This window comes from Heterocephalus glaber, unplaced genomic scaffold (genome assembly GCF_053883595.1).
Source record: "Heterocephalus glaber isolate CG9 unplaced genomic scaffold, H.glaber_assembly_v1.0 deba00001606, whole genome shotgun sequence".
Classification (NCBI taxonomy): domain Eukaryota; kingdom Metazoa; phylum Chordata; class Mammalia; order Rodentia; family Bathyergidae; genus Heterocephalus; species Heterocephalus glaber.
Genome location: NW_028258377.1, coordinates 31,136,356 through 31,148,611, shown reverse-complemented (window position 1 = coordinate 31,148,611; position 12,256 = coordinate 31,136,356). Strand labels below are relative to the sequence as shown.

Here is a 12,256-nt window from a genome sequence, read left to right as displayed (position 1 = left end):
TTATCTGAAAAAGTAAGTGAATATCATACCCACATCACAGGATTGTTGAGAGAATTACATGTAAAAATTCTTAGCTCTCAAAATACTAAAAAGAAAAAATATAGGTCTACAAACTATGAAAAACAACAGCTAGAGTGAAGTGGTGGGACATGCCCTTTCCCACTGATTCTTTTTCTCTTTTTCTATAAAACTGCCCAAGCCTTTCTCTATATTATAAAATGAATTATCTAACAAGATTTCTGCAATCTACTTATTGATATCAAAGTTCTAACTAAAACCAACTATCACCAAATCTACTAATTCATTTAATTGTGATACACTTCTTCTAAGAAATATTTTATAAAATTCTCTGAAATTTCTTTAAAATCTGTATCTTGGCAGATAGCAGGGGGGATGAGAACATCAATCCCTGGCTTTAGGAGTCCCTTCAGTTTGACCTCTTGAACTAAAACACTCCTGAAGACTGCTAAGGATGAAAAGAGTATACAAAAAATAAATAAATAAATAAAAATAAAACAAACTTCCAATAACGAAGTATTCTTTCTCCCGTTCTAAATCCTCTCTTTCACTTTCTTCTGTTCCTGAGCTAAGTATTTTAAAGCAACAAATCCCACTAGGAATTGAAGCAACACAGTAATGGTCTTATCCTCAAAAGCTGTTTCCTTTGAGGAGCAGTATACATACCCAACTGGGGACTAGTCTTACTTTCTTTTTTTTCTCTTACTTTCTAAGTAACAAGAAGATTGATTTGTGTTAAACATTTAACACCCCAATCTCAATGGAAACCATCTGTCTACACATTTAACAATAACTGAAAAAGAGTTCATTACCACTCAGAATATTTGCAAGGGAGTTAAATTCTATCACTTCCAGAGGTAACATAAATTTTTTTTTCTCTAGATACTTTCCTCTGAAAAATCAATTCTTTTTATTGGTTAATTTACATGTGAAATTTTCTAGTTTGGTAAAAAGGACACTAAACAGAAGTGTTATTTTGAACTAATCATTTAGCCTCTCTCAGAAAGCTTGCCTCTATACCTTATTAGTCCAAATGTGGTTCCCAAAATACCAGAATCAACATTACTTGGGAACTTATTAGAAATGCAGAATACCAGGTGATTATATCCCAGGATAAGAAACTTCTATACACCAGACCTAATAAATTAGGGATCTTCTAAGTTAGGTAGAACTCTCAATGACATTGGCATAGGAAAAGACTTTATGAACAAAACTTCAGTAGCACGGGAGCTAACACAAAGAATCAACAACTGGGATCTCATCTTACTAAAAAGCTTCTGCACTGCAAGAGAAACCAACAGAGCTAAGAGACAATCTACAATATGGGAAGAAATTTTTTGGTACCGGGGATCGAACTCTGGTCCTTGAGCTTGCGCAGCAGGCGGTGAAACCACTGAGCTAAATCCCCGCCCAAAATTGGTTCTTGTTTTTTTTTGGGTACCAGGGATCAAACTCGAGTCCTTGCGCTTGTGAGGCAGGCAGCGGAACCACTGAGCTAAATCTCCGGACCTGGGAAGAAATTTTTAGCAGCTGTACCTCAGACAAAGGTCTATCTAGAATATATAAAGAATTGAAGAAAATCAGACCCCCAAAATTCAAAGACCCAATTTAAAAATGGGCATCCGAAATGAACAGACATTTCTCAAAGAAGTAAAAACAGCAAATAAATATATGAAAAAATGTTCAACATCACTGGTCATTCAAGAGATGCAGATGAAAACAACACTGAGATTCCACCTACCCCACAAAGAATGGCTGCTATCAAGAAATCAACCAAAAACAAATGCTGGCGGGGGTGTGGAGAGAAAGGAAACCTTCTCCACTGTTGGTGGGAGTGTAGACTGGTGCAACCACTGTGGAAATCAGTATGGAGATACCTCAAAGAACTAGGACTAGAGGTCCCATTTGACCCAGTTATTCCCCTACTGGGTATCTTCCCCAAAGAATTAAAAGAATCATACCACAGCGATATATGTGCACCTATGTTTATCGTGGCACAGTTTGTAATAGCTAAAGCTTGGAAACAGCCCAAGTGCCCATCAATTGGAAACTGGATAAAGATGTGGGGTTTTTATAAAATGGAGTACTACTCAGCCATAAAGAACAAGAAACTAGAGTCATTTATAGCTAAATGGATGCATACTGAGTGAAATAAATAGAACACACATGTGTAAATTCCGAATAGTTTCTCTAGTGTGAGAAACTGAAAGTGTAAATAAGGATGAAAATGATTAAAACGAATAACTGATAATTTGAAATAGGAAAAGGTCCAAAGGTGGAGGGGTGGCGGGAGGGGAAGGGGAAAGAGAAGAAAGGAAAGGAAAAATTATGTGAAAGAAAAAAAAAAAGGAAACAAAGTCTATGTAAATAGAGAAGGGTGGTGGGGGTGAAAGGTGCACAGGTAACGGGGAAAAAAATAAGAACTAAGATACATCATGTTCAGGTACAAGCACCCAATGATAAATATAAATGTATTGTATACTTAAAATGTACCAATTAATATATAAATTTAAAAAACAAAGAGAACCACAAAAAGAATTCTACAGCAAAAAAAAAAATTAGGGATCTTCATTTTCACAAGTTGCCACATAATTTATATACATGTTAAATTTTAAGAAGCACAGTTCTATTCAATAAAGGGATTTGACTAGATGATCTTAAGGTCCCTTTTAGTTGTTTCCTGTAAAAATCATGTCTGACAACATGGGAGCCTATACTCTAACGTGGTGAAAGCTGCCAATTGCTGAGTAGTAGCTGCCCCATTAGGTGGTGCATGCACTCTCTCTGGCTTCCACAGTCGTTACCTCACTCCCCTCATCCATTTTTGTTAACTGCCTGGCTCCTATTTAGCCTCTAAATTCGAATCCAAACAGAACTGATAAATTCTTCTCCTCCTTTTGAGTAAAAAGAGATGCTTTCATAAGTTAAAAAAAACCCATTAGCTATATTTTTAGGTGAAAAGAAAAAAATATTCATTTACCTTGATGGGAAGTAGTGAGGTCCAGGTAGGAAGTAAGGGTGATGGAAAGAGAATCGTGGTGGCATCCCAAACAGTGTGGCTGGATGGCCAAGGGGAGGTGGGTGGTAGACATGTGAATGTGGAATGGGAGAAGCCTGGGGGATGGGAGCACTTCTGGGACATGTGGAAACACCGGAGTACTCCTTGGGAGGTTGAATGGTTGGGGCTGCAAATCTGGCATTGACAGTACTTGCGCTGGTTGAAATACTGTTGCTGCTCTCGAGAGGGACAGGAGTGGGTCTCTTCACAGAGTGACTGGGTCCAGAAGGCTGCAGATTTGTGTTGGCTTGGGAAGGCCCAGGAAAGCACTGAGGTGGAATTGCCGGGCACAGTGGCAGACTTGGAGCCTGGATGGCCACCTGGGCATTACTGGAGACACTGGGCTGGAAAAGTGTGATGGGGTTTGGGCTCTGGACTGTAGGTGGGGGCAGCTGGATGGCAGGTGGGGCTTCACCTGGAATAAAAGCAAATAGCATAGGTCAAGCATTAATTAGATCATTGCATGTTCTTCTTTTCAGGAAATCTAGTGAACTGTTCAAACAGAGCTCTTCATTAACCATCTTACCTCATAGCATCATTATATCAAACCACTATATTTCCTTTATAGGACAACCAAATGGAAATCATTGTAATTTCTTGTCTATATACCTTTCTTGTCTTTCTTTCTCAACTAGACTATAAATGAGAGACCCTTTTTTTCTTTGTTCACTACTGTTTCCCAGGTACAAAATTCTGACTGCCATAGAACAGGTCTCTAACCTATTTTTAGATGAATAAATAAATGAATTAAAGTATTTATTGATAAATAAAAAGTTCTCTAGCAGAGGTATTTAATAAATATCAGGCAGGGGAGAGGGCAGGCAGACAGGGATGCAAATGTAGCACTAGAACTTACTCAGAAAACATCTGAGATACAAAAATTCACTGAAACAGAGATAATACCAAATTACACTTTCAGTTTTCAAATGGACTAAATATCTTAATAAGATAAAAATGTTCTGGGAAGATTTGGTGCAACACAAATGACTCCTTATTAGAGCAAATGGGGTTAGTAGACCCATAATAAAATGAATTAAAAGCTTCAATGAAAGTCAAATGATGGAGAAAAATTACTAGAAAAATCCATAAATTTAGTATATGAAATATTATATGGTAATAATTACAACATTTCTACATTTAAATTCCTGACTAATTAGAAAATACCAAAAAAAAACCTCTACCCTGGAGTTATTCAATTTTTGGAATGCAAATATTGGGTAGGGGAAAGAGACTGATAAGCATAATAGAATAAAAAGAACATAGAAAAATGAAGGCTGTTGTAAACGTAAAATACATATAACGTGAGGGTAAAAGCTCAGAAGAAAAAAAGTGTGCCTCCAAATTGAAAAGGTGCTGTAACTAACTGGACAAATCAAAGAGAACCCATTATATTCTTGTCCAAATGTGGAAAACAAGCCAAATGTTGAAGGCGCCAGGTCTGAGAGACCTCAAAGTTGCACTAATTGACTTTTAGATACTTTAATCTTGTGTTTCAGAAAGAAAAAAAAATCAGTGGAATTATTTAGTCATTATAATATAAAAGGCAACTGAAAACACAACTAAAACTCAATAAAATCCTTCTTACTACAAAAGAGTTTAGGATTTCCTAAACTCTAATTTTCAGAGCAAGTAATTTCAGAATATCAGATTAATTACAGTATAGTGGCAAGTTCACAGGATGTTTTAATCCAAACTGACAAAATGAATTTAAAAATAGATTTTAGGTGGCCTCCACCTAAGAACTGTAGAGAAATTCAAAGGTAAACTAAGAAAATATTAAAGTAAGTAAAAATAGGGTCTGCCAGAGAATGTTTGGAAAGTCAACGTAACTTCTACCTAGTCAAAGTGGTGACTTCAGCACTCTAGCTTGGTGAGTTTATTTCTATAGCTGAAAAGCTGGTCAGGTTTATACAGTATCCTTTTAATGTACAAAGCTTGGTAGAAAAAAGAATACATTGTCGCTGTAAAAGAAAAACAATACCTTAATACCTTGCATTTTTCTTTTAATTAAGTAAAACAAACATGCTTGACAAACAAAATTACTATGACTTTAGAATGACTTTATATTTAGAATTAAAGTTGAGAGAAACAAAAGGTCTAAAATTAACATCTGCAGATGATGAGATTAAAATTGTGATTCTCTAAATTATTCTGTTATTTAACGGTTTTATAAATGACTTAGAATATGAAATATGTAGTGAAATTTCCAAATTTGCAAGTGGTATTAACTCTTCTAGGTGATATAACGCCAAGCTGATGAGAGCAAACTAAAATAACGTATTTCAAAGCCATAAGACTGAACAGCACGATGCCATATAAATCTCATCACTTATTAAGACATATATCTGGGAAAATAATTGCTTATCATTTGAGATCCAAGAAAGGAACTTTTTCTGACTCTAGTTCTTAATACAAATAAAGAGTATCATCAAATAATAATAATCATTATATTATCCTTGGTTACTACTGTGTATGGTTCTAAAATGCTTCCTATAATTCCTTAAATACAATAACCTGGATGTAAGAAGCCTATCAACATCAGAAGAAAGATTTGCAGTTTCTACTCACCCTATATCTTCTCTCAGAAGGTGTAAAATTAATAATAGTATAAGATCTCTAATAAGAACATGGATAAATCTATTCCTGAGAAAACATGTGAGAGGCAGATGTAAGTGAAGTCAAGAAAAAGGGATAAAAAGAATGAGTATTATGACAATAAAAGTCATAAATATCAGCATAAAAACAAGGTAAGTAAAGACATAAGTAACCCTACTTTGAAATACAGGATTAAAGGCAATACTACCAAATAGTGATGGGTAAGAGCCCCTGACTGCATTGGGAAACAAGGCTACAGTATTAACTTTCTCCCTCTTTCTTTTAAGACTAGACATCTTGAATGTGGCTTTGATTCTGATTGCTAAAATCATACATTTTTTAAAATTTAAAATGCATGATTCTAATAATTCAATTTTCAAGGTATCTAAATCTGTTTGTAGAGGCTTTATTTTCAGGAGGCTCTGAGGAGATAGACATTACAAAGAGCTGTTTTAAGAAGATTTATCTTAAGTAGTTTTAAGACAAGTGATAGCAAGTAATAAATGAATAAAGCTCTCCCTAAGAGGTGATTAAAATAGTTTCTGAAAGAACAAACCAATGATAGTACTACAGTAGGCTATTAAGATACAAGCTACTTAATTTGGGGTTCCTACAATCAAGACAGGAATGTTGTAAAGAAGTGATAATGAAGAAATTTAGAGAGAATAGCATGAACAAAACAGTATTTGGCAGAAAATGGATTACTTCCATTGTTTCTTTATAACAGTGACAAAATGATCAGTATTTACTAAATTCCAGGATAGGATGGATGCTTCATACCCCATTAGCAAGCCATTCTTTTATTCTGAGAGTAAAAAGTCACTCCTATTTCCTATTGAATTACCTCAGTCATTTCCAGCATTATCTGACTAATCTAGGGACTCATCCTGACTTGCTTAAAAGGTCTGGATTTGCTACTCTGACAAAATAAGTGCTTTGATGTTGACTGAAAATTTCCCTTCTTCTATTTAATGTTCTCACTTTTGCTCTTCTTGATTTTCCCACTTAATATTGATGCTCAAATTCTAAGTCTAACGAAATTAAATTTCAATTTAAGAGGTAAAATTTTTCACACCACTATTTAAAAAAAGTAATCTATAATACAACCAACTCACCAACTGGATGAGTGACGGTGTTCTGTAGGCTGGGAATTACCACAGAGTAGGTAGGTGAATGATAAGGATAAATTTTTGTAGAATTTGTAGAGATAATATTCTGTGTGGTACCAGAAAATACACTGGAAACATTTAGCGGGAAGCGTTTTCGCTTCCCTGCACGAGGCTGATAAACCCAACCTATAGAAGAAGATAGACTATTTTTAATATAAATGTATAGCCTCAACTTGGCATTAAAATACAAAACACTTCAAAGTTTTTAAAAAGTAGGTTGTTGTCTAAAGTAGATTTTTTACACCAGGTATGATGGTGAACACCTGTAATCCCAGCACTCAGGAGGCTGAGGCAAAAGGATTGCCAAGAGTTCAAAGCCAGCCTAGGCTACAAGGTGAGTTCAAGGGCAACTTGAACTTCATAGAGAGATCCTGGCTCAAAAAAAAAAAAAAAAAGATTTTCCGGCTCTCTGATACTACTTATGTGAATGACTCTTCCACTGGTAAGATATATACCTATACAGCAACTAACTGGTGGCCAATTTTGTAACCCATAATTAAAAGGTCAAATGTCTTAATCCAGTGACACACACTCAATATGGAGTACAATCTACATCAAAGCCATTTAGGTTGAATCCAAATGCTTTTCCTCCACTTATAAAACAATACCCTACTAAGACATTATTCATCACCTCCTGCTTCCTTTCTATAAGATACAATTGTCTATATCTTACAATGTAATAGTAATAACCAGTCACTTATTTTTATGCCTAGTTCAGGAAGAGTCACTCTTGCAGATTTGGCTATCTTCAAAATCATATCAAATAACTCAATTTCCTTCCAAAGTTGGAAGAAGGAAGTTTTGGCAGTTGTAGCCAGAAAGAATCTTTGGTTCCCTGCAGTTGCAACCTCTGATCTTCTTCCTAAAACCTCTCTGCTCATATTTCAGAAATTCTCTTCCCACCTTGCATAGTTATGTTCGCTATACACTATCCATTTTCCTATGCTTAATCTCAATTACTTTACTGATGGACAGGAATCAGTCATTTCAAGCTACATATTATAGTGGGAAAAATCTATGTTCTGATAATCATGATATTAAAATGGAACATAGTGTTAATCCCTGGATTCTCATAAGTGTTGCTGCACATTTTTTTCTGTTGCCCTGATTTTAATATTTCTAGTATATTTGCAAAATTATACCCTAGAATTCTAGATATTTACCTTCCTTAAATTTACATCTATAGTATCTATATATTTAATAAAAAATAAAATAAAACTGTATGTCTCTGGTTTGCATTTGTAAGTATAAAATCAAATATCCCCCTCCTTGGTTTTAAGGAAACTTAGGCCTGGTCTCAAGCATTACCGTAGTATTAGCCATTATTCTCTTTCTTGAACATAGCAGATTAGGGGAAAAATTACATATTTTTATTTTTCAGTCTCATCCTAACAATCTTTATTAATAAATTTAAAAGAGATATAAAAGAGCCTTTGTTCATTTCATTGATTACCAGGAAATTCCTCTCTGTGCTTTTCTTTAATCTTTTGTGCTTCATCATAATAAGGTTTTTTTTGCTCTTCACTAAGTTTGTTCCACTCTAACCCAAGCTGGACACTGATTTCTGCATTGTTGGCGGCCGGGTTAGCTTTGGCTAGTGCTGGCCGGTGGATCCTCGCCCAAACCATAAATGCATTCATGGGTCGCTTCACATGACCATTTCTGTCCTTACTGAAGGGAGTATCTGGTATTCCTAAAAGACAAAAATTAAGAGACTTCATGGGACACACACAATGTTAAAGTGAAGTGCACCTTCATCTATACTTACTATTTAAGTATCTAAAGAAAACACACTTCATTATAACGAAGAACTTTCAATATCCCAGAATTCCTTATAATCTCTGAACTCAGCATTCTAATATATAGTCTATAAAGACTCTTTTCCTCAAAGAAAATATTGTTGAAGATACTGTGGAATCATTTTGAAGACATAGTAAATGGTTAGCTTATTATTTCACTGAGCTCCATTAATATGTCTAACAAATGGCAAACATTTTCCCACTAAAAATAGTCTAGCATTAGGGGGTAGGAACTATGACTTATTCATGACTATAATCCTAGCACTAAGTTAGGTGTTACCTACATATTTAAAGAGACTTATTTACACGATCTTGAAGTGTCATTTAAAGCAAAAATATTTATTATAATACTATATTAGCTATATTTCAGTATTGTGAAGTGCCTGTCAGTCAGCCCTCAGGAGCAATCCCATGTCTTGGGAGATAGAGAAAAATAATAAAAGTAACTGAGATTCAAAGAGCCAGGTGAAATTACAATAAAGTTGGCTAAATTTACATCTCTATGTAGTATATAAAATACTATCTACAAACTTCTTATAGTTTCTCTTAGAGTTACTTGATTTATTAAAAAACTTTAAATATATAAAAGGTAAAATACTTAGTGTAAAGAAAGCTATCCCATTATTTCCATTAGAAAATGAAGACACCTAAAAACTGCTGAAGGAAAAACCTAAAGGGGTAAGAAGAATCAGTGAAGAAAAAAGCATAGAAGTGAATGAAACTATGAACTGAATATTAATGTAACTCTCAAAGACATTTATTGACAGTCTTCTGTCTGAACTAAATCTTAAAAAATTCGCTAACTATATATTGGAAATATTGGAAAGACATGTTTACTTGTAGTTGTTACAGTTATAACTGTAGTCATTTTAAAACAATTCTAGCTTATTCTACAATATCTTCATTTTCAATCAATATTTCTAAGTCCTTAAGATTTTAGAATAGAAAATGTTACATTTAACTACGGATTTTTCTCCTAGAAAAAGTTAGTTCATTTTCTAAAAACATAATCTCTATACTCGGTATAAACTTCCTTGTTTAATAACCTTTTTTATTAAACACCATTTTTCCTTGTATTTTTTATACACATAAAAGTATTGAATATTTCAATGTTGATTGTTGTAACATACAAATTGAGGGCTTTGTGTTGCCTAGCAAGAATATTTGTGTATAAACATTAGTTATCGAAATCTCATTGCTTACTTGTCCTTGTGAAAATCTTGAATGTGTTAGTCCATTTTATTGAAATATGTACAAGTCAATCAGAAGGGATACCTGTGCAGACTAAGAATCAGTTCTTTGATTTTATTTTTCTGCTTTAGGCTTCTGAATTGTTGACATGTCTGCTATGGGGCAACAAAGATGAAGTTTTGAAAACCAGATTCCCCTGCATACCTGCGTCTGACGGAAGCACGGTGAGTGGGACATCTTTGGTTTCAATTTTTACAGATGGTTCCAGTAAGGATTGCATTTTAATAGGCACTGGTGTCAGGGGGACCTTGGCCAACCGTATCAGATCTGAAGATGGAGGTCCCTGAAACTGGATCCTGGTCCCCGGGGGCACGGAGTGGAGGGTCAAAGGGATCCTGAGGTCTTGCTGTTGCAGCCCAAAGGCGCTGTTGCCATGGACCGGGCCATTGGACGCAGGCTCCGTCCTCTGCCTGCAGTCCTCACGGAGTCCTTCAGGATCCTCGGCTTTGATGGCTCTGTCCCCGACAGCGGCCACACTTTTGCCCTCGGGGCCCGTCGCCGCATCCCTCATGACCTCCTCTGCCCCCAGCTTGCCCTTCTTCTCATCCCCTCTGTGGCTATAGAGGGCCGGCCCGGAGCTGTCCACCTTGGCTGCCCTGGAGGTTCGAGGACCAGCCTCGACGGCCCTCCGAGGTCCCACCGACGGGTCCAAGCCGGGGCCCAGCTCTGCCTTCTGGGCCTTGACCTGTGGCTCCTGGGGCTGCACTGGGAGCAGCTTGGGCCTGTAGTGGGCGCCTTCCGACATGGGCGGTGGCAACAGCAGCAGCTCGGGTCTCAGCTGCAGCAGCCGCGCCTGAGCCTGCGCGGGAGGGGCGGCGGGGCCCTCGTCCTGGACCTGAGACAGTAGTGGCCCCTGGGGCAGCAGCAACACTTGCTCCGGCTTCACCTGAAGCAGCCGCCGCGTCCTGGGCTGTATGCCCGACGCCGGAGCCTCCCCACAGGACGAGGCCAGGGCGGCCGCGAACGGGGCAGGCAGCGATGGCAAGGGATCGGAGGCCCCTGCCCGAAAGGTTATCCCCTCTACCAGCAGCAAGGGTGGAGCGGGGCGCAAAGGGCGCAGAGGCGTCGCCCGCGGCAGTTGGCGCGGCTGAGGCGGTGGCTGAGGCGGTGGCTCAGGCCTGGCTGTCTCCATAGGGGGAGGGGGACGTTTCAGCCTGGTAGTGGCCGGGATTGTGAGCTCAGCCGTTTGTTCGCGACCCCCTCCCCCTTCCCCTTTTCGGTTAAGACCCTTCCGAGGCCTCTGTTACCCAGAACCCTACGCGGTTCAAAAATGCGCCCTGCGACTCAGCCGGCCCAATCATGAGGGTCTCAGTGCCTCTGGCCAGCCAATCATGGGCGCGTTTTTCGGCTCTTCCCGGCCTCCTCTCTCGCCTAGAGCTGAAGCCTCGAATCACCAGCGATAGCCGGGGGAACAGCACGTGTTCCCCATTTTCCCCGAGTGTCCCGTTCTTCCGGAGTTCTCTCCCAGCAGTTGTCCTTAGTTACCCTTCCGCCATCCGGAGAGCCAACAATGGCGTTGCCCAGGAACCAGTGCTGTTCTGCACCACTGACCTCTAGGGATAATGTCACACGTTTCTTGTGGGGGCCGGGAAACGGCCTTGTGCGTGTGCTTTGCGAGGAGGCCTGTACACAAGAGTGAGTCCAGCATACACGAATGGCTCTGATCCTCACCCGGGCGTTTTGGATCATTGTCAAAGAGTGGGGGAGATTTTCCAACTTTTCAATAACTTCATTAGTTGATCTAGGAAGGGTATTTGACCTGGTCAGTGAATTACTGTGCCAGTTAATCTTTAATCACCAGGTCTTATAGGCCCTACTTGCAAAATGTATCCCAAATTCATCCATTTCTTTGGGGCTTCACCGCCATTTCTATGTCCAAGCTTTCATCATCTTTCACCTGGAACCTGCCATCACCGTCCTGTCTCCTTGCTTTTTGTCCTTGTTACACTAACACTCCTACTACCAGTAATCTTTTAGAAATAAAATCCTAGTCTTGGCACACCATTTCCTGTATCCATGACTCTCCACTAACCATGTGATAAAGATCTAAAATCCTTGGCAAGACTTGTGAATCCCCTGGCTTGGGCTCTTTAGTATTCATCACACTATGAATTTTCCCTGTGTACTTTAGCCACATTGGCTCCCATATGATTCCTGCTTACCACATGTTCAGACTCCTATTTGTGTCTCCTCAATCCCTGCTCATTTTTGAAACTGCAGTACCCGGAACTTGAGAGAAACCTTCTCTATTTCTGCAAATCATGATGAATATCCCTTATGTACTCATCCCTCCATCACTGTTTAAATTGCTATTATGGTTTAGATCTAGAATGTATCCCCAAAGGCTCATGAGTTCAGAGGTGAAG

The 12,256-nt window shown here is 38.4% G+C and overlaps 1 protein-coding gene across 4 annotated transcripts in view; it reads right to left on the bottom strand.

Annotated features, from left to right (window-relative positions):
- Positions 1-11,205, bottom strand: part of Sox30 (SRY-box transcription factor 30) — a 53,594-nt gene extending 42,389 nt beyond the window's left edge. For 3 of the 4 annotated variants that reach the window (XM_021240576.2, XM_021240580.2, XM_004836482.3), the window contains exons 1-4: positions 10,035-11,205; positions 8,294-8,533; positions 6,787-6,966; positions 2,999-3,491 (exon numbers count right to left, since the gene is read on the bottom strand). In XM_021240576.2, coding sequence (XP_021096235.1) covers positions 2,999-3,491; positions 6,787-6,966; positions 8,294-8,533; positions 10,035-11,022 — 1,901 coding nt within the window. In that variant the 5' untranslated portion in view covers positions 11,023-11,205. The remainder of the gene's footprint in view (positions 1-2,998; positions 3,492-6,786; positions 6,967-8,293; positions 8,534-10,034) is intronic. The other variant, XM_021240567.2, reaches the window with a different exon arrangement.
- Between the last annotated feature and the right edge of the window lie 1,051 nt (positions 11,206-12,256).